The sequence below is a fragment of the Haliotis cracherodii genome, unplaced genomic scaffold, assembly GCF_022045235.1.
Source record: "Haliotis cracherodii isolate W230 unplaced genomic scaffold, xgHalCrac1.p SCAF_20, whole genome shotgun sequence".
In the NCBI taxonomy this organism is placed as follows: Eukaryota; Metazoa; Mollusca; class Gastropoda; order Lepetellida; family Haliotidae; genus Haliotis; species Haliotis cracherodii.
In genome coordinates, this window is record NW_027266276.1 from 16,010,116 (window position 1) to 16,033,214 (window position 23,099).

The following is a 23,099-nucleotide window of genomic DNA, read 5'->3' on the forward strand; positions in this document are numbered from 1 at the left end:
GTACGCGGAAGCATATGACGATTCTGTTGAATACCGAATAGGTCATGGGGTTGTGATCGTCAACTATGGTGCAGATAATATCTACCAGACCCCATGGGTAGGGAGATCTTTGAGAGTCTGTTCGCTTTCCCCGAGGAACGTTCAACCAATGTTGATAGACGAGGAGAATTGGTGGGAGATTTCCACAGAACCGTCACCATGAGGTTAGGCGCTTCCTGGATCTTGGGAAGTGTTGGAGCGCCGTGGTATGGACGCCAATCCAGTGTCCAGCGACCGCTCTGGTCTCCGTAGGTAGTTGGCCCTGGGGATCCGACAATCTCATAGGCCTGTAGAATGAGAGCATGTAGCCACAAGGATATCGTGGAATGGCTAATCGTCTGTCTGCGTGGTAGTCCCGGGTGTGCATCTGTAGAGGCGCTGTTTAAGGATAGGCGCTATCTGTATAGGCGCTTGTAGAGGCGTCTGTATAGGTGCTGGGGCAATAGGCGTCAGCTGCATGGCTCGCAAGTACTGGATGTACTGGAGGAGAGGGGCTTCCATGCCCGTCTGAAAGCTGTAGGGGAAAGCTGAGACAGTGTGTACATCTATGACCCTGGGGACATTTAGATGTACAATTAAGGCACAGAGGGTGGGGATCCCACGTCGACATATTGCGGCGGCACTTTGAGCATGAGGGCATGATATCTGCAATGAAGCAGTGTAAAATCACAATGTGTCCCCTCCCGGTTATGTATGCTATAATTTGTTTATCCCACTGCATGGGTTTATAAAACAATTATTACGACAAACGTAAGACAACATACAAAACGAAAACAAAATACTTGTGAAGGTACGCCAATGGTGGAGTACAAAGCAAGAAAAATATAGAACGCAAGCCAGTTAATAACTGGCCATGTAAAATATTCAAGATGGCTAATTGAAACAACAAGACACCTGGGTTTACCATTGTTTTCTTTCTTAAGAAAACGCCAGCAGGTGTACAAAGGTTGTGCACATGTTAAAACATACAATGTTTCACAAGATGCAAACCGTATGCACAACACAAGCACAATGAACATTAACTCAAGAAGCAAAACATGTAAGGGTTTGAACAAGTTTATGCTACAGATCAAAAACATGTCTTCTCTCAGCAAGTGACAAGAGTACTGTGAGGATCTGTGACGTCACTTCCTTTGGTCACGTGGGAACAGCGTGATAGGGTTGGCCTATCAGCTAGTTGGAACAACTTCTTCAAGCAAAGACCTTCAGGCAGCTCTTTTCTCTGTCAAGAACAAGCAGTAAAATGCATTAAGGAGTAATGCAGGATAAGTAAAAAATCTGATTGAGTATCATCTGGAATGACTAACAGCAGACAATGATTCTGGGATACATAACAACATATCATTATGGGCATAAGAGGTCAAAACTGATGTAAAATGCAGCCTGTGACCATAGCCATACATGAACATCAAATACTACAAAACATGTTGCTAATAGACAAGTTCAAGTAAATGCAAAAGATTTGTGCATATGCATCTGGCCATTTACATAAATTTAATATTGTTTCACACACACAACCATAAGTGATGGTTATCGCCCTGCATATTCACTTAGACAATCAGACCTCTGAGATGGATCACTAAGCTACATGGATCTACATACGAAATAATCTATAATATTGGTAACCAAATTCAATCAAGTGGGTACACCAAGAAAAGGTTGGCTCAAATTGAATCACATTCACAAACCAAAATAATAAATACAATTTAATGAAACTATCCAGGACAATAAAGATCAGCAATGGATGTAATTATGGACAAGTTCTAGTTACCAAAGCCAGTGCCAAGAATTACGCATGTGTATTACAAGCCAGTCACTGACCTGCTACCCTGGAAATTTGCATATTCATAACGTCATTAATTTCCACTTTCAGCCAATCAGTGAATTATACGTCAAAGACCGAAGCCTAGAGTCGATCAACCGTGGTTATTTGTGTTTTGAAACATAATGCCATTAGCATGTTTTTTACATATAAACTTTAACCAGGGTGGAGTAAATTCATTGAATATTCCTTCAGTGTTTGTGTCACAGCTCAATTTCATGTTTCGGTTTGAAAAGAAATACATTGATTAATTTTTCGACGATACTCACACTGCTAAAAAAATAATTTTATTGAATCATAAGTATAGAATTATCTGCAATTGTCATAACGTTGAAACTCTGAGCATTGATAGAAAATGTCAAGTAACTACAACTAACAAATTTAACAGTTCTTTTGACGATATGGCTGAAGTAAGTGGAAACTGGAAACTTTCTATAAGACTGCTACGGGTATACTGCAAAACACTTTTCATAAGATGGTAATACATTGTAGCAATATTGTTCTGTGTTCCTGTATATTGGGTAAAATATATAGAAGAAGTTTCATTATTATTTGTATCGTTTAACCTCTACACAGAAATTTACTTACAAATCATGTTTCCCTTCTAAAGCGGTTGACAAAACAGAGGAAAGGGCAAAGTGAAATTTCACTCACATTATCTCCCCTATATCCATAACAACAAACAGCGGTGACTGACCATACTGATTTTGACATCATAATATTTAATTTAGTATTTTGAAAATAGGGTTTTGCATTTGTGAGAACATAATACAACGACATAACTGTCACTTCCAGACAGATTCTACTGCAATCATATGATAATCAATGTCAGTCATGTGCAAGCGATGTGATCATAAACGGCACATTACAACTATTTTACAAAGCTTCAACGAGGGCTATCAGAGACACTCAGTGCTAGAGCGATAGCACTTTAAGCACAGTTATCACCTCTCACAGAAATTCACAATCTGGTTGTTACCTCTCACAGAAATTTCTAGTTATTAAATGGTATTTTCTTGTGGGCATAAATATGAATTCATGTGGACCATTTAATTTTTGCCCAGTTAACTGCAGTCTTGTTTCCATTTATTTCACATGATGTTCAATATTGATTTATCCCTTTCATCAGATCGATAATCGTTTGACTTTCCAGATAAATCAATTGACTGGTTATTTCTATCAACTGCTCCAGCACTAGTAAATGTAAGAAAACAAAAATACATGACTCATTATTACAGGCTCTCTAACATTCTTGGAAACAAAATTATGATGGAATACAGGAGAAGAGAAACCACTGTACAAGCCCTAATGTTCTATGACCAGTTGAGCTATCAACCAAACATCAACACATGAACTCACCTGTTTTCGAATAGCTGGCCCTATGTTCAATTTTCTGTCTTTGAAAACCAGATTGTCTGCCTGAAATTCAATGTCACAAATCATATATAATCTTGTCTACACCTCATGTGAATATTGAGAAATATCACATTACAAGGGTGTACAAGTACACCAGTCCAGGTGTCGCAATTCGCATTCCATGAGCTATGATGCCCCCAAACACTATAAGATTACACTGAAACTGAAACATGAATTATTAAGGTAATAAGGAAAAAGAAGGCCCAAATTTACATTCAGTGATTCACAATGCATTTCAATGTCCAGGTCAGATTGAAGCCAAAAGCTTCTGAACATGTGCAGCAATGTGACATCAGTAAAATTCTTGAAAACCAAGTGAAATTGTTCCACTTGTCGCCAGTTCCCGATCCCCATATACATGCCTTGTACTAATTATGACTAAGATTACCATGGGGACAATCACAAGGACGCACATTTAATAAATGTTCATCTCTTTTAAGGTGTTTACAATATATCTTCATTCTGTGCAAACGGCAGATCCAAGCGTTATTGCATACATCTCAGAAAATATTCCATTTGATTCAATGGAAAGTTAAGTAGAAGAACAAAATCAATTTGCTCCACTACAGCAATATCTAAGTAAAACAGAAAGAAAAATATCTCGGGGTAAATTGTAATAAAACACATGCCGACAACACTGTGATTGATTCATTGAGTATAGTTTTACACCGCTTTTGTCAATATTCCAGAAATATCATGGCGAGGTGACACCAGAAATGGGCTTCACACATTGTACCCAAGTGGGGAATCGACCCAGGTCTTTGGCGTGATGAACAAATGCTTAAACCACTAGGCTACTTTTGCTTAGCGAACCTGTCAGCACTGAAAGTGCAGTCCAATAATGCAGATGAATATGTTCCCTTCTCAATCCATGATCTGAACAAGTCCCCTTGGAATCTACCCAAGCACATTGCTGTGCAGGTTGACAAAAAATTTAATAATTTTTGCTCAGATGCCAAAAGTGGAAGAACATATCCTTGACGATTTACTTGTCAAGGCAGGACTGTTTACATTATCCTTTGCTTGATCCTTATTTAGGCTATCTCTTTCAGGCTAAAGTATGACTATGCCCTTCAGTTCACAAAAATTATCTAAGAACGTAAGACCAAAGCTAAACAGATCTTTGAAGCCGAGAACAGGTTGTCTTGTAGCCAGCTTAGCTTTACCAAACGACCTTAGTAAGTTACTAAGTACATTGACCTCAAGGAGGAAGCTTCATGGGGCGCCTTCAAAGTCAGAGCTACACTTGACAGAGGATGAAATCACAGACAGTCCACTCGAGGCAGAGGACAGCTTGGCCGTAACCGGTGAGTGGGTATCCGTCTGATTATATATCTTGACAACATCACTTGTATGGCAGAATCAACCAAACTTCTCATCCAACACAGAGACTCTGTTGTTAGTTCTCTAAACTCTAGGATTTGTGATAAACTGGAAAACGTTTTGACTCCATCTTCATCCATAACTTTCAATCAACTCAAGGCATCTGAATTTCATTCTACCTCAAGAGAAGGTAGACAATATCCTCACCTCCTGTCATCGTAATGAAGGGAAAGAATGTTAAAATCAGAAATCAGGCAGGTCCCAATTGCGTGGATCCATGCTCATGATGTCAATCACTGGATTGCCTGGTCCAGACTCGATTATTTACAGACCGCCGTCATATAGCTGGAATATTGCTAAGTGCAGCGTTAAACAACATTATTCCAGCTCAGCTCTACTGCAGATACCACCAAATGCATGCAAGCAAGGATATACTGCATCTTCACAGATACGAGATGCAGAACTGAAGTGGTGGGTGAACAACCTGTCAAACTTCAATGGCAAGCCAATTACGGCAGCGTACCCAGGCCTGATCCTATAAAAGGTTGGTTTGTCTGTTGTTTAACGCCACACTCAGCAGTATTCCAGCTACCGGTATATGACGGCGGTCTGTAAATAATCAAGTCTGGACCAGACATTCCAGTGATTAATATCATAAGCATCGATCCACGCAATTGGGCACGATGACATGCATCAACCAAGTCAGCGAGCCTGACCACCCGATCCCGTTAGTTGCCTTTTACGACAAGCATAGTCACCTTTTACGGCAAGCATGGTTTGCTGAAGACCTATTCTACCCTGGTATCTTCACGACTAGGGTGGGTGTGATATGTGGGCAAATGTCTCTGTCATTTTTCCTGAGCCAGCAACAACAAATCTAGTTTGGTTCAGGTGGACAACCAAACGGCAATGGCCCATGTGAACTAATTCATAAATTGGGAGGGACAAAATTTCAGATCTTGATTCAGATCACAAGGAACTTTGGGACTTTTGTCATATTTGGACATACTGATCTACTACGTTTTACTAATGAAATTTTAATTTCACTGCACACACTACATGTGCTTGGAAATTTCCAATTCCAGATCTATCATTCAAAATCAAAGCATTTTCTTGCAATATATGTTGGGACACAGCTCACTTAATCATTATTCAAACCAATGCTTCTTCACACACATCTATTCCTGTCTACAAATTGATTCGTCTAAATTTTTGGAATACATTAATCCTACTGAGGGACAGTTCTTATGCAATATACAGTTTAGCTTCTTACAGATTGACAAGCTAACATCAGTGATCAATCACAATGAACTCAGCATCCTTAGCACCTGCTACAGAAATGAGATCTTAATAATCACATGACAATTGTTTAGCCTGGTACCAGACACTTGTGCCGCAATAAAAGTTGTAATGGAATAGCTTAAAATTGTTTCAAAAAAGAAAATTGATGTAATTTACTGTTCGTACAAACTTCATGTTCAAATAGAAAGTCTCCTGTGAGTGGAGTTCCCAAGCTAATGATAGAAAGAAGGGAACCAGTTACTTTGACTCATGCAGCATCCAATCAATATATTTAGGTAATATCATATGTACCAATAAAGAATATTTTTAAAACAGAAAATGTTTCAATAATTTGCCTATTACAATATTCATTACCACATTGCCACAGAATACAAGCAGTCTCCCCAACAATACGTCAAGTGGGAATTTCGCATTTTAGTAGTTTTGTCTAATCCAGTATGTTATAATTCCTGAACCGTGCAAATCCAATGCTACGAAAAGAATATACTTATAAAAATTACAAATATATAACATAAAAAAGAGACCAGTTAAGATCTGGATTATTTTTGGTCTTCAGCAACCCATGCTTGCCGTAGGTGACTATGCTTGTCTTAAAACGGTTACTAACAGGAATCGGGCGGTCAGGTTCCCCGTCATGGTTGATGCATGTCATCTTATCCAAATTGCTTATATCGATACTCATGATGTCAATCACTGGATAGTCTGGTCCAGACTCGATTATTTACAGACTGCTGTCATATAGCTGGAAAATTGCTAACAAATGTTATTATTCCATGTAACTGCAGGTGTTCACGAGAACTGTAAAATGCCAAGCAAACCCAACAACCATTTACATTTTACTGGAGAAAGATTTTGAAATATCCAAGTCATGTTAAAGCATGTACTTTGACATGCAAATACAGTATCTAAACTGACCAACGTTATTGATTGATCTGTGGGGAGTGGACTTACTTCTTTTTTGATAATCCTTTCTGCATCTTCTTGATTTTCAAATGTTACAAATCCATATCTGAAACACAATTAACATCAAAACTTGATCAACATTATTGGTGTTCAACAATACATCCTCTGACCCTTCCCCACTCTTCCATAATTGCCTCCAAACTTGACCACTAGAAACATGCATTACGATCCAATTTGTCATTCGCAAATCAGGTGACATCTGATTCAGTGACTTAAATAACTGAATGCCTGCCTGTAGCTGGTAATTTTTCTGTTCGGCGGCATGAAATTTTCTTCCACCTGCCCATATTAAAAGCCAACATTAAAAATTGGCACTAGTCATTATAGTCCTTGCAAAATTCCCCAATAGTTAAGGTATCATAAGGACTAGTAGAAATTTGCCCTTTTTAAGGGTTTTGCTATATGTTATTATGAGCACTAGTGGACCCATAATCACAGGTTCCTGGCATTCCCAAGGGAAGCTACTCTGCACAGCAAATTACAGGGTCTTAGACAACTGAGCCACTTGTTCCCCCGTTTATTGTTCAATACATTTTGGTGCAAATAAACTTTATTGATCATATGATTACATGAACACTCATCCAGATCAGTGATTTCAGAAGATGACCAATCAATGCACCTCCAGTGCTTGCAACAAAAATATCATCCATGAAGTGTAAACCATCCTTATGACTTTCTCAATTTTGCTGAAAGTATTTACTTCAGAAGCAAAGTTTGATTCCATGGCATCCATACAAGTCAATTAATGAGTTGGGTTTGACACTACTTGGACATTATTCCAAGTTATATCATCTCATGTGAGCTTAATTTGCAGGAAAGCCCAAAGTGATGCAGGTCTTAACCAGTGTTATGCTTGCCCATTAGTCCCTGGCAAGTGGAAATGTTCTTGGGCTGATAGTAATTGGCCATAACATGACTGGTACTCGCAACGTAAATACACAGTTATTATCCCACATATGACAGATTCACACAGAACTCACCCTTTTGACACTCCTGCTCTATCTGCAATTATTTTGGTATCCTTGACAGCTCCATACGCTGTGAAAAACTGCTTCAACTCTGCCTCTGTTGTCTGCACAACCAGATAATTATTAGTTTGTCACACTGTCAAGTTTCATTTCAATAATACTGATTATACTAGTAGTCTGACAAAAAGGAATTAGTAAAATCTAAATATTTATTACATTTGTATACTTATCCTGCATTACTCTTTAACGCATTTACTGCTTACCTCATGACAAAAAGGACCGCACCCAGTACAACCCGAGGTGTACCACCCCAGCGTATCATGCTTGAAAAACGGATACAGGTGATGTCAAGCACATGTAACTCACTCACACGCGCCGCAGTGGCTAAATACAAGAGAAAAATTGTTTTCTTGGTGAGGTCATAAAATGAGGATGCGTTGAGGGGCTTGAAGGAAGGCCTGTGCAAACCTCAAAGTACCACATTCAAATCCCATGCAGGGGGACGGAAATTGGTCTTCTCATCCTCAAGCCTGAAGAAGTGTAGTAGGGCCTGTAGCTTTTGAGGCCTTCTTCATTTTGCGTTTCCCGGTGGATCCAACACTGACTAAAGCACTACCAATGACCTTTGAAATTGTACTATGATTCAAGCGTCTTTGGGTATGCAAGTGTAGGAGGCAATGTCCTTAGCTGCCTGCTCCAAATAGCCCTTGGCACATGATTTCTTTTAAAGACGAACCAAGTGTACAGATGAAATCTGCCTGGTGTTGGGCGAGGTAGTTTGTTGTGAGTGTGAATGAGGTTGGACCACTCTGGGAGGGGCAGCGGATCGTCTTCTGCGAAGTCGTTTGAGGTCGATGTAACCACCTCCTCACCGGCCACCAAGGTGCGACAAAAGTCAGAGCAAGGCTCTTGTATTTGGATCCTTAGTATCATCCTGGGCAGTAAAACAAGAAGCAGGAAAAGTGTACGCTATTAGCTCTTTCCAGGGGACGCTGAATGCATCAAACGCCCAAGTCTGCGGTTCCGGTAACGGGGAGACATGCGTCTTAAGTTGGTGGTTCTAGTGGGAGCCACCCTGTCTGTCCGGGATAGGGCGTGGGTCAGGATGTTCAGACACCCGGGGATGTGCTGGACTACGAACTTTAGTCCCAGACGATCCACTAGATGAAAGAAACTGAACTTCTGTTGCAAAAGGGAGTGAGTGTGTTGTTTCTTTATTGTGCAGGCGCCACACCACCCTGCTTTTGTTGGTGGATATTGTGAGTTGGGTGGACTGTAGCTGCTCCTGTCAATGTGAGATGGCCAGAATAAGCCTTCCAAACTGTACATTGTTAAAGTGACAATTCTGTTACATGCCGGACCACAACCCTGAGGCTGTCTGGCCCGGTAAATGAGCACCTCTGCAGAAGTCGTCTATGAACAGATGTAAATTCGGAACTAGCCCAAATAAAGACACGTTGGACTCCATTGTCCACCAGCTGAGAATGTCCTCAGAGGGTAGAGAGATGGCTGCATAGAGGCCTTTGCGTCTGATGTGAGAAACACCCTGAAACCCCTGCCACTCACAAGAGACTATGTGGCTGTTGACTAGCGGGTAGCAAATTGCAGTCTTCCAAGTTTTGTAAAAGTTGAAAATCTACTACGGAAGGGCTTCTAGCTGCGTCATATGTCTGGACAAGACTTGAAAAAATAGTGTTCGTAAGCGAACTACTACAAGCTTCCATGTAAACTAAATGTAGGCGCTTTTCAACTGATAACCAAGGTATGACATTGCACAAACGTTAACAGTCTTATATCAAAGAGACGATGAAGGGAGCTGCCTTGTTCTCCGTGTGTGCCTCAATATTGTACATGTCGACACCAGCGGTCTGCCAAAGATAGTGACTCAGTCACATTCATATACAGCGACAAAAGTTTGCAGCATTACGATCCAGGAAGCATGCCAACCAATCTGGTACAATGACCCTGCACCTCTACCCTTAGGTTAGTGGACCTAATTCCAGTGTTCACAGTTGGCAATGTCGGTACGACCTCCACACAACGCACAGTTCCTAGTTCATAGTGGTGAATCCGAGATCTGTGTAAGACATGTGACTTGGCCAGTGCATGCGCAAATTGATCACAACAGGTGGGTACCCAGAAGCGTATGACAATTCTGTCAAATGTCTAACTGAACTTGGAGGTGTGAATCTCTTCAATTTGGTATAGCTGTCTACCAGACGCTACATGACACAAATTCTTAAGAGTACAGACACCTCTCCATGGCATCGTTTAGCCAATGTTGACCATACAACACTATGGGAGAATTAGTGGGAAACTTTTCAGATTCCTCAGCATGAGGCCAGGCACTGCTGAAAATATCAAAAACTCTGTTGTATGCAGAAAAATTTACCACAGTCCATAAGTAGTTGACACGAATGTCTTGGGTCTCAATCAGGTTTTCTTGTTAGGCCCAAATTGAGAAAACCAAAGCTAAAGTGAGTGTCTGACCTCTGAGATGATGTATCCATTGACGTGGAGGGCTCACAAGCTTCTGGTGCGCATTGCCACTAACATTTGATATCACTGTTTCATAGACTGCTGCCACAAGGGCATATACGTCCATGTGGCAGGAGTAAATCACTGGGCATCGTAAACGTAAATGCTAGGATTGTTTTATATGCTGGAAGCTGATGTAACGTACATCAGGGCAAGAGCTGGATGCCTCAATGTCATAGACTGCTGCCACAAAGAAAAAACAGTCGATGTTGCGGGTGTAGGTGGAAATCAGGTACAGGCGTTTGGACTACCTACAGTTATGTCATGATAAAACGCATATAAGTGCTGATGCATTGGCGCTAGTTGACAGCATTCTGGTCGATGTGACGTGTTCAGCTTGAGTCAGCTTGCAGCTTGACATAAGCGCATGTACCTGATCCACCTGTCAGTGCCGTCAGCTGCGCGTACAGGGTATGTTACTGGATTGGCAGGCGTTGCAGCGCTAAGCTGGTCCTGCGTTGATGACATAACAGGATAAGCTGGAAGCCCTGAGGCTGTAGTCATCTAGGAGCGTCTGGGAACGTTGTCATTGACTGGATCATGGCTTGTGCCTGCACTAATTCGGTAGAAGTGTCATAAGTATTAATTGGCAAGTGCCGGCGTTGCTGGGACCGTCACAATGGGGGCCAAGGATGCCTGAAAATTTGAAACAGGTGCGATACTCACAGATGAGTCTGAAGGAGAGTGAATGTCAGCAGTCACTATTACCGTGGACAATGCTCCACTCCACAGCAAGAGTTAGGTGGTAATAACCGGAGACTGGCGGACGGTAGCATCCAGGGACTGAGCCATCATCCTGGCACATGACAGGACTGCTGTAAAATATGTTTGTGAGTGACCTGTCTAGTAATTAAGAAACTCGAAGGAGAAAGAGGTGAACAAAAATAATATGATTTGACGTGAAGTTACACCAAGTCACATGACAGCAGCGATGGTCCTAAAAAAAGCAGACTTGAAATGGAAGCAGCTTTTTCTTCTTTTTTTCCACTGCGGTCTCTTTTGACGTAAGGTAAGCAGTAAATGCATTAAGGAAATGCAGGATAAGTAAAACTATATATATATTTATATATACTGAACAAAAAAATTTCCTGTGACATTTCATAAGATTTGATGCAAAGTTATGTTTTTTACCAAATCTGAAACAATTTCGGTTTGCAACATATAAAAGACTCCTGTAAGTGTTCAAATGGTTTAATTTGCCATACTGACTTCAGAAAATGTGTGATTTCATAAAAAACCCATGGACATGCCAAAATGTCAATTTACAAAATCAATAGCGTGTGTGTCCGGGCTCCTCTGGTTGCAATGCAAGCAACACATCCTCGTACTCATGGAATGGACCAAGCATCACACAAAGTCCTGTGGGATATCTGTCCATATCTGCTCGAGCATGTTTTGAAGTTCCTGGAGTGTCTGTGGAACACGTGGTTGACGTCGAAGTCGCCAATCCATATCATCCCACATGTGCTCGATTGGTAAAAGATCAGGGGAGCGAGCCGGCCAGGGAATGACATTCACGTTGTTTTGTTGAAGAGAATCCTGAACAAGTCGAGCAATATGAGGCCAGGCATTGTCATGTTGAAAGGTAATGCCTGGGCCATGACGCAAAAACGGTAGAACAACAGGGACGATGGCCCCAAACCGATCTTCTTCCACGACACAATGATTGACATAACGTTCACCTTGACGTCAGTACACTCGAATCAGTCCATCGCTGTGGCTGAGGTGAAAACGAGATTCAGTAAATAGAACTTGTCCCCACTGCATGGCCATCCAGCGTAGATGCTGTCTGCACCATTGTAGACGTGCTTGACGGTGGTTTCCTGTCAAAATGGGACGTCTGGTGGGTCTTATGGCGACAATCCCTGCACATCTGAGGCGACGATGTACGGTTCGTGAAGATATTTGTCGAAGGCCATGGATGCTCCTTGCAGTCACTGTTGCTGGCTTGAATCGATTTTGTAGGTTTGTTGTTCAAATCCAGTTGTCTTGTCGATTATTGGTTACGCATGGCCTGCCACTGCGAGGATGGTCTCCGACTACATTCGTCTGTTGCCAATGTTGCCCTAAACACCAAATGGTGTTTCTGTGGACGTTAAATTGTCTTACAACATCACGTTGACTCGATCCTGCTTCAATCATACCAATGGTTCTCCGACGCTCATTTTCGGACAGGCGTGGCATTTCGTAATGTTGAATAATTGCGTAATTTTGTTGTTTTTCTGAGTGGTTGTTGTCAGCACGATGCTAAACAATGCATATGGAATCCCGTAAATGCACATGTTTTTATACCCATTCTTGGGTAGTGAAATGCATGGGGCTTGTATAAAAGTCAACTTTTGCATGGAATGCATGCTTTTCTGTAGCAGTTGCGTTTTTGTGACTTGATTCTATACATGTACTACAATATTGAAAACCAAACTTTCCTTGTTTGAAAAATACACTAAAATATTGGTGTCACAGCAACTTTTGTTGTTGAGTAAGTTTTGTTTATATATATTGTCTTGTTGGATCATTAATGGTCCTGACCAAAAAGTGATAATAATAACAACAATAATAATAATAATAATAATACAGAAAGATATAATGTATCCAGCAGGATTGTCTAAGTTGCATAAGCTTTTACACAATTTCAGTTTCCAAGTTTTGATATTTTCGACATCGTTCCTAGAATAACAGTAGACTGCCATAAGTACATTCCACTGGTCCTTGAGAAAGATTTACTTGACTTTGGCCACTGACAATTGAAAGCTACAAATTTATCATGCAGGGTTCACACAAGGCAGCAAGCTAAATACATAAAGTTGTCATACTTACAGCACTACTTACGTTAGCCGCAATACCCCCTACAAATATCCTATTTGGAATGACTGTACCAAACTTTGGTGCATGGTTACCACTGAGGGGTGTGCCACTGGGGGTGGTGCAAGGGGAAACATCAGCAGATGACTGGAAGAAAGACCAATAAGACATCAGTTAAACAAGTCATGGAGACCAAACACTGCCCATGACACATCTGTAGCCATGGCAGAAAACATTTACACATTTGTAATTAACTGTTTGCTTAAACAATACAGTATAAAAACTTTACAAATACAATATGCAGTGATTCAAAGAATCAATACACTGTTCTGTACAAAGTCCTAACTGGTTCCAAAATGATAAAAGACCAGGGTTAGAAACTAACAGTTTTCGTCCACTAGTCCTTACAATGATAACATATAGCAAAACCCCTGAAAAGGGCAAATTTCTACTAGTCCTTATGATACCTTTACCATTGGGCAGTTTGGCAAGGACTATAGGACTAGCGCCAATTTCTAACGCTGAAGACCGATCCACAAACTGTTGTACCATCAATCAAACCTGGACATGCTGAAAGTATGTAAGATTCAGACAATCAGAGCCCCAAATTTCTTTTGTGACCTTGACCAAGCAGCCATAGAAACTAACAGTGTTAGTCTACTAGTCCTTATAACATAACAAAATCCTTTCAAATGGCAAATTTCTACTAGTCCTTATGATACCTTAACTGCAGGGGCTTTGGCAAGGACTACATGACTAGTGCCAATTTCTCACACTGCAAAGTTGGCAAGGTTATAGTTTGATGTCAGCAAGTAGGGCTGCAACAATACAGGAAGGTCACAAGACGATACGTATCTCGAAATTCTGGTCATGATACAATACCATTACATATCTCGATACGCAATGTACACACAAAAATAACATAACAGTACTAACTACTCCAGTACTCCAGCTTTTACTAAGTCTCAAGACTTCAAGCATGTCAAAATTGGACCTTTCATGATTTTGGAACAGTCAAAATTCTTTTATAATAACGAGACTACTGAAATTAAGCTTCAAAGTGAAACTTTCTCTAACTTTCGTTCAAAACACTTCAAATTTCAAAACACCAGAAAATAATCAATGTACTTCACAGTTTGAATAGTTCAACTTCACAGGTTCCTTTTCAGAAAAATTTAAATGTCAACATTGTCAGGGGACAGATTCCCTCTGGCCAGTGACAATGTTTCCTGTTGTTGAGTCTTAACGGAGGTTGAGTCATATGGGTCAGATGACCAACACAACGCTACATGCTCTGACTACTAGGGCTGCAACGAATACAGTATGAGGTGAATACGATTCGTATCACTAATATAGGGTAACGAATACGAATATTAATTCACGAATACAATAACAAGTCAGCAGTTAATGTATTATTTGTTATATTCAGTGAAACATTAACAAAAAATGTTTTGACATGGTTTGTTAATTATAAATATATAATACATTTATATACTGCACTTATCCAGTTAGTAGTATCTGCTCAAATGCGACAATGACCAGTGACCCCAATACTGTTAATTTAAATATTAACAGAGTGTTGTCTTTGAACAAATCTATGCATATAATATGTTCTTATGGATATTTTTAGGTACAGGGTATGTAAATGCACATACTTGCATATTCATAAATATTCAATTCTGATGGCAACAATAACGAATTCAATTCATGAATGGATACGGTTCAATTCACCGAATACGCGGGTGAATCGTAACAGCCCTACTGACACCTAACACTATCTACAATGTACGTTTCAGACTTCGGGGGAAAAACATTAGAACAGTTGTTTATGATTCATAGTGTAAAAAATTTTTTTATCAAGTGTTATGCACTTTAAAAAAAACCAACATTGTATCCCTTCAGCAAATTCAAGTTAACGAACAGGTATGACAAACTTGGTCAATGACATAATGAATTACCATTTAAATTGTACTTCCTGCTTTCTAAAGTATTGTGTTATATGCGAAGATTAAGATTACTGTGCATATCTTCTCAATAACTAAGCCGGAAACAGCAATCAGCTGTACACACGATTTCTCCCAATCTACCAGTGATTCAGATAAAAAGTACCATATGATACACATGATACAACTTCAAAGAATTTTGATGCAATGGTTGGAAGAAATTGTATCTGAAATGTTTGTTTTATCAGGATTAATGTATTCCACTATCGTGTTGCTTTAGTTGCAGCTTTTTCTATACATGGATAATTCTCGTGTGGGGCCTCATGCTTTTTAGCCCCTAAATTTGAAAAAAAAAGGCCCACATTTTGAAATACAATGGGGCATTTTACATTGTGCTGTATGGGCATACCTCAGGAATGTTTGAAATTTTCATAAAAAGGACATATAATAGTCAAATTGCCAAGTCAAAGTATGGCATTTATAATATATATGTATCCATTCTCTGGCAACTGATGTTCGTTTCATGGTGTCAATAACGGTAATCTTACCGTGGCTGCTGTAAAGAAAGGTGAGTTTTGCGATCTACCGATCACATCACACACGATGTATCGTTTCACCCTTATCACCCTTTAAATTATTTACTGATATTACATTGGTTGAAGTTTTCCTTGCTTGTTGTGTCAGATGCAAATAGCATAATTTGGGACTCAAACGTCATTTCAGAAAGACTTTCTGCCTTTAGTTAATAATTCAGACACTGACCAGACAAACTCCAAAAATGTGACATTTATGTATCGATCATTTAGATGGCTTGTGAAAATGATGAACCACATGACCAAATAATGACAAATCATATCCCTGACTTTTACCATGTTTAATAGCCTTTTCATTATTAATTTTTAAAGATAAAAATGGAATCCTCAATTCCTAACAAGATCATAAAGAAAATAAATGTCTTCCGAAAAAAACATGATACATATAGATTATAAGATATTGAAAATTGTAAATTAAATTGTATACTTATAATACTTATCCTATCTTATACTATGCATTTCTTCATTTTCTTTCAATCCTTTTGTGGAAACGTGCTTGAACACAGCGTTAGAAACTAACAGTTTTAGTCCACTAGTCCTTATAATGATAACATATAGCAAAACCCTTAAAAAGAGCAAATGTCTACTAGTCCTTATGATACCTTTACCATTCGGCAGTTTGGCAAGGACTACAGGACTAGCGCCATTTTCTAACACTGGAACAAAGCTTTCCCTCTTCAAAACAAAACTTAATAAAAGACATCCCAGCATCAACATGGTCACCCTCCAAATAAATGTAATCTTGTGCATAGTGACCTACACTACCTTATCCCTTGACTACCCCTGCTGCCACCTTTTCTCTCTTCGAGTTGACTGGCTAGAGGAGCTGTGATGTGGGGATGGTCAGAGGGCACATAACATGTGAGAAAGTATAAGTATTATGAATTTATGAATATACTTTTTAATGTAAAATTTACAAATAATTACACTTATCCTATATTACAAATGCATTTATGCCACGGTTGGGCACGGATCCCCTAAGCCAGACTACAAACGCGAGACGCACACGAGGAAGCTGGAGCTAAACAGTGATACAAACATAAGCTGTAATACAGTTGCATGTCGTAAAGACATGAAGTCATATACCAAAACAGTCAATGTAACCCCTTTATGCAAGTCAGACATGACAACATCAGTGTTAGAAATTGGCAATAGTCCTGTAGTCCTTGCCAAACTGCCCAATAGTTAAGGTATCACAAGGACTAGAAGAAATTAGCAATTTTAAGGGTTTTGCTATATGTTATCATTAAAAGGACTAGTGGACTAAAAATGTTAGTTTCTACTGCTGCAACATGAAATCGGATATAACATGCTTTCACAAAGGACATCAGGGCTAGTACAAATTTCTCAATTTCCCCATTGTTGTAACATGGGCATTTTATGTATACCTGGGCTAGTAAAGCTTTTGAGTTTAGTTCTAACCCTTGGACCTTGTTACGTGAATGACCGTGCAGCTGTGAATAGAAGTCTGTTCAGCTTATGTCTTATAACCAATCTGGAAGACATCTCCAGCCAAGAAGAGGTGGGCTGGTAAAAGTTTCGGGACACCGTCGAAAGGCTTCTGTGCTGAAGATCGGAATCTCTACGATGAGGTCGATCACCCTCCACAGGAACCTGAATATTGACATTAGACAAAGCAAGTTTGTTCCAGTGATTATTCTATATGTACACAATACAGAGTACTGGGCTGCAGGAGCGACAGGACCAAGGGACTGAACTGGTGGAGGTCCTGAATGTCGGTGACTGAGATGCCCCGTAGATAGTGGGAAGCGAAAACCATATCTGACTTCCAAAAACAACCCTCCATGATGGCGAACAGGGCGCAATTGCTGTGACAGGCCATGGTAGAGGTGACAGCGCAAGTCTCGTGGATTGGATGTAACAGGAGGCGGCAATCCAGCGAAGGTGTTGGCCTGGAAGTATAGTTGAACAGAGCCAAAAGGAGACTGTGGTAGGAAGAGTTCCGTTGTGGCCGCCATAGAAAGTGGGATGAAAAGTCTTGTGGGCGTGCTGAAGTGGTGGCGCAGCCTCGAGGTAGCCATCTTGGTTGAGGATGGACACCAACGACAGGATGGTAAAGGTCCAATGCCTGAGGATCTGGGATGGTGAGCTTAGAGTAGAATCTGGTTGCTAAGAGGTCCACAACTGGACATGGTAGCGGTGGCAAATGCACCGAAACATTTTAATTGTATCAATTCATCCCTCATCGTTTTCAATAAAATATGCAAGATAATTTTGAACGTAAAGACATTTCATCTCTCATATGATCGTATCTCAAGTATACATGTCTCTAGTATCATAAATAGATGACATACTAGGCAATTGTCTGTTACAGAAATAAACAGAAGTGTGTTTGCGCAGCCAGTATAGAAACTAGTTTTCAAAGGGAGATAATAAAAAACAACAACAATTTGTGAGAGACTTGTTACCGACACTCAAATGTCAAACCTATAGTGAAAAGCTGATTGATTTTGTGATTTATATAGCGACGTGCTTGCACTAGTCCGGACTGATGCCAATTTTACAGTACTAGCCCACTGAGATACCATGCCAAAGTTTAACATGGAAACATCACTGCATACGGACTCCAAGCCGACCAGTCCTTGTTTTAGCCCCTTCAGCCGTGCGCCTCTCTGGGTGGACGCTCTACTACTAGACCTTGAAGGGGGTCCTGCGAGGGAAATTGTTGACATATGGACCGTGAATGACAGGGTTAATGACAAAAAACATGATTTAATTAACAAACAGACCGAAGAAAGGAACATTTCTTCAAAACAGAGTAAGACTGTAAAAAAGAGAAAACGAACTGTGCAAGATGCATGTTTGAGAGAGTTTGAATGGGCAGAGATGATCATAGATAGCAGGGACTCAAAATTATTAAGTACTGTCGATGTAAATGACTGAGAACATATAAACTTCATAACACTTAAACAGGGCAAGTGAAAATATTGCAGGACAAGTACAAAATATTATCTTCTTGTCCTGCAGGACAAGCTGGGTTCAAGAAATATTGAGCCCTGGCTATGACAATGTGGATCCCGGAAAGATGCTTGGACCTGAATGTTCAGAGAGTTGTTCAACTGAAAGAAGTTGAGCATCAGTGACAATGAAGACGTCGACTTGGAGGGGCTCATCTTGTTGATGTACCAGACGACAGAGATTGTCTAAACTGGATCATGAGCTGTGATACATGGAGGATCTCAGCCTGTAACTGCTAACATCACCGCTTTTGTTTGGCGTTTTGCTGTTGATATTGAAATAAAGCAGAGGAAGCTATTTCCTCCTAAAGCAAAAAAATATATTCTCTAGTGTTCAATACACGTCCCCAAAGGTGGCGATGAGAAAGAGAATGATGTGCAGTGGTAGACACCAACAGTTTCAGTTCACTAGTCCTTATGATGATAACATATAGCAAAATCCTCTATAATGACAAATTTCTACTAAAGTACTCACGGAAATGAAAAAAACCTGTTTTTTCGACCTCAGATCTTAATAAATGCAGTTAATATACAAAATATGTAAATATTCAAACAACTGAATTAGTACCAATTGGGCCGTGGCACAAATACAGCGTATCAAATGTTTTCATGCCTTTTCACACGTAAAAGTGTGCAAAAATGTGAATAAAACTGACTATTGAGAAACGGGGCATAACCAGGTGTAAGTAGATCAAGGTGACCTATGACACCTTGACGATGCCTGTCTCTGCTATGTCAATTGGATTTTTAAATTGAGAAAAACAGTTTTATTTCATTTCCGTGAGTACTTTAGTCCTTAGGATACCTTTACTATTGGGCGGGGGTAGTATAAGGCCAAGTAGGTCGCTATGCACAGGATTACAGTGCATGACCCATTTATTTGGGTGGTGACCGTGGTGACAATGGTGATGCTGGGATGTGTTCGGTTGAATCGGTTTTTGGTTGGTTTGTTTGTTGTTTAACACTGCACTCAGCAATATTCCAGCTATTTGGCAGCAGTCTGTAAGTCTCATTGCTAAACATAGTTAGAAATTAATATATATTGTCCCTAGTTTGCAAAAATGATCTGCTATAGGGTTGCCATCTTCTTAATGGTAAAAGTGGGTAGTCCACAAGAAATGTCACTAGTCCTCCATGAATTTTCCTCATGTTTCAAAAACCACTATGCAATGATATTATTGCACTACATACAAAATCCCCATAAATAGGTGAACATGTGTACACTGTATATAAACAAACTATATAAAGAGACCAAAATCAGATACACTAAAAGGTGATATTTGTGCATTTCAAATGTATGTAAAAAGAGGTATTTTTAATATATCTATAATCTATGCCATCCTTAATGTTTTTCAAATTCATTTGGTATTATTTAGTTTACTTAGAAAGTGAACGAGTCCGTCATTTTCAAATTCATGCTAACAGGGTCAAAATCATGACAAAATTAGCAAACATTGAAAAAATAAAGGAGTCATATGTAACTTGTATCTTGAGTAGAATAGAATTCTCAAAACTGGTTACACTTACAGGCCTTACTCTATTAGTTATGGTGAGCCGAGCCCAACATTTTCCTGCTAACCTAATATGACACCATATATACGGCAACTAAAGACACCATAACAGCGTTAGAAACTAACAGTTTTCGTCCACTAGTCCTTATAATGATAACATACAGTAAAACCCTTAAAAATGGCAATTTTCTACTAGTCCTTATGATACCTTTACCATTGGACAGTTTGGCAAGGAATAGAGGACTAGTGCCAATTTCTAACCCTGCATAACAAATTTATCATGCCGAAAAGTTTACACTATTTGGTATCTTTGTCGCATATGTCGAGTCAAAATGAAAACTTGACACTTACAACCGGTATAAACAACAGGACCAGTACATATGTTTCTGATACAACACTCTAATGTAAAGATAAACGTTAACAATGGAATATATAATGAACTAAATGCGAATGTTTAAAGTACTATAGCTAAAATGGATAGAATTATCATTTTTCACAGAAATCTGCAGGCCACTGTAACTTGATAGCAGTCCGCTTTCCCCTAACAACGGCTGCTATCTATTCTATTGCTATGTGATGTCATGGGCATCACGTTTCTTGTTTGTGACGTCATCCTTCAGTATGTTCTATGACATTGCTATTTGTAACTCAGTGACCTCCGTTGTAAGCCTTTTTTCTCAATAGTTTTTATAAATAAAGTCATGAACGTGGTTTCTTTCATAAATAATGTCTTTGCTCATCACAATTAATGATATTAAAACACAAAACAGTGTCAAATAACAAATTTCTGTACCAGAATTTCCATGTGAAATATTCGAGGTGGGAGTTGGAAAATTCAAAATGGGTGTTACTGACGGTATACGGTCTCATATTAGGTCAGTAACAACCATCTTGGATTTTTACTGACAGTATACGGCCTAATATGGGGGTCAGTAGTTCTAGTTTGGTAGTGATATGGAAGAAAGTTCCATCTGATCAAAAGTTGATAAAAGATAATGAAAATGTTCTAATGCCATTTGCCTCCAATAAAATCCATTAACACAACAACAACAAAAAGAATCAGGATTAACTGAGTTGCAGTGTCTTTTCATGAATAAATTTTCAGTGTAGTGTACTACAGGGATTTTGCTGGAGACAAATGGCATTAGATTTTCAAGAAGATATAAACTTTTCATAAGACATCTTCTATATCTCTACCAAATTTGAAAAATCAGCGTTAGAAATTGCCAATAGTCCTATAGCCCTTGCTAAAAATACCTACAGGACATTTTGGATTTCAATCTGTCAATGTCCTAGCTAATGAACCGATCTGAAACCTTGTTGTACTGGTAGAAATATACCGTAAAGCCAATATTTGAATTTTTTATGTGTCACCAATATATATTTTCACAAAGGCATAGAAAATGTGAGAGAAGTAATTTTTTTGTGTTTTTTAACTTAATACTATACACAGTAGATTCTCTCTATTTAATTCCTAAAATATAGTGATGCGGGTCTCAGACGTTACCACTTTATTGAAACCCACGAGCACGGGTATGGTGCTGACAAACCCAGAAACATAATCGGGGCAAACCGGGATACGAACCCACAATCACAGGTTTCTGCCAAAGGGACACACCTCTGCACAGCAAATCGCAGCGCCTTGGACAACTGGGTCCCGAAGTAATCATGAACTGCTAGATTGATAGACAGTGATAGAAATAGTGATAGGAGAGTCCTTGTTCATGATGGTCCTTTAAGATTTCTACTGTAGTATTTCGATCTTGGAACCCCATCAATTTTGACATTAGATTTGAGACATTAAATCTAAAGGTTATCATCTAGTTTATGGGGCCTCACTGTATTCATCCCAGTATCAACTCTAGGTGATTAGAAATTTCTGCAATAATGTTCTACCAGACACCTCACATTTTAGTCAGATAAAAAAGTACCAAACAAGACTTCATTGTCTTTGATTCTGGTAACTGTTCCAAAAGTCATTTAATTCTAGGCTTCCAGGCCTATTTCCTTACCAGAAGGAGCCCTACCTAAGCCTACCTGCTGTTCGATGGAACCATGCTTACATGCTTAGATGTGGCAGTGAATACAGTCGTCAGTGCTATGCTAATTGGACATGTAAGCCTAACTGAATACTTTATAGTGAAGCAGAGACGTGTACATCAAAGATCTAAATGGTTCCCTTGTTGAAAAGACTAGGCCCTATAGCCCCAGGCATACTAAAGTTGATTTCAGCGTGACCATGCTTTCTCCCCAACAGTGAACACAGATCTTAATATTCTAATATATTCCATTAACTTTTTTAAGCATTCGGAGAAATACCCAAATTTTACATGATTAAATTAGGTTGTAAACTGATATGAAATTAATAAGAAATGGATTAATGTCAGATAACAGGTGACTTCAGCTTGGCTAACGATTTCAACTTGGCGTAGCTTAGATGTAACTATATTGCAAACCTAAAGTTTGTATGTTCCCAAAAACTTTAGAAACTTTCTGAGTCCAAATCACAGAACAGATAGAACACGGGGATATTTCTGCTCAAGGTTTACGGAAGCAGAAATTTGATACGTTTCGACGCATGCTGCACTATATATAGCAAGTTCTTGGAGAAAACCGATCCAAGTGAAGAGCTTACCGCATTTGATCACAGATAACTTTCACGCTGGCATGCTTTTCGAACGATGCACAGACCCTACGCATATTCAACGAATTCTTTAGGAAATACGTAATATACTGAATGAAAAGTGTATTCTATAATAAGTAGAAATACCAATAGTGTACATAAGTTAAAAAATATTACTTACCATGATTCAACAGGGGGAAAATTCAATAGTCAACAACAAAACAAATGCAACAACTGAAGAGGTACAGTGGCAGCCGACAACTTTCAGACAGCACTAG

The 23,099-nt window shown here is 39.4% G+C and overlaps 1 protein-coding gene across 4 annotated transcripts in view; it reads right to left on the minus strand.

The window, feature by feature from the left end:
* LOC139470362 (protein boule-like) overlaps positions 1-23,099 on the minus strand; it is a 55,092-nt gene extending 31,993 nt beyond the window's left edge. For all 4 annotated transcript variants that reach the window (XM_071252760.1, XM_071252758.1, XM_071252759.1 and 1 more), the window contains exons 1-5: positions 23,003-23,099; positions 13,189-13,320; positions 7,846-7,937; positions 6,854-6,911; positions 3,221-3,280 (exon numbers count right to left, since the gene is read on the minus strand). In XM_071252760.1, coding sequence (XP_071108861.1) covers positions 3,221-3,280; positions 6,854-6,911; positions 7,846-7,937; positions 13,189-13,320; positions 23,003-23,005 — 345 coding nt within the window. In that variant the 5' untranslated portion in view covers positions 23,006-23,099. The remainder of the gene's footprint in view (positions 1-3,220; positions 3,281-6,853; positions 6,912-7,845; positions 7,938-13,188; positions 13,321-23,002) is intronic.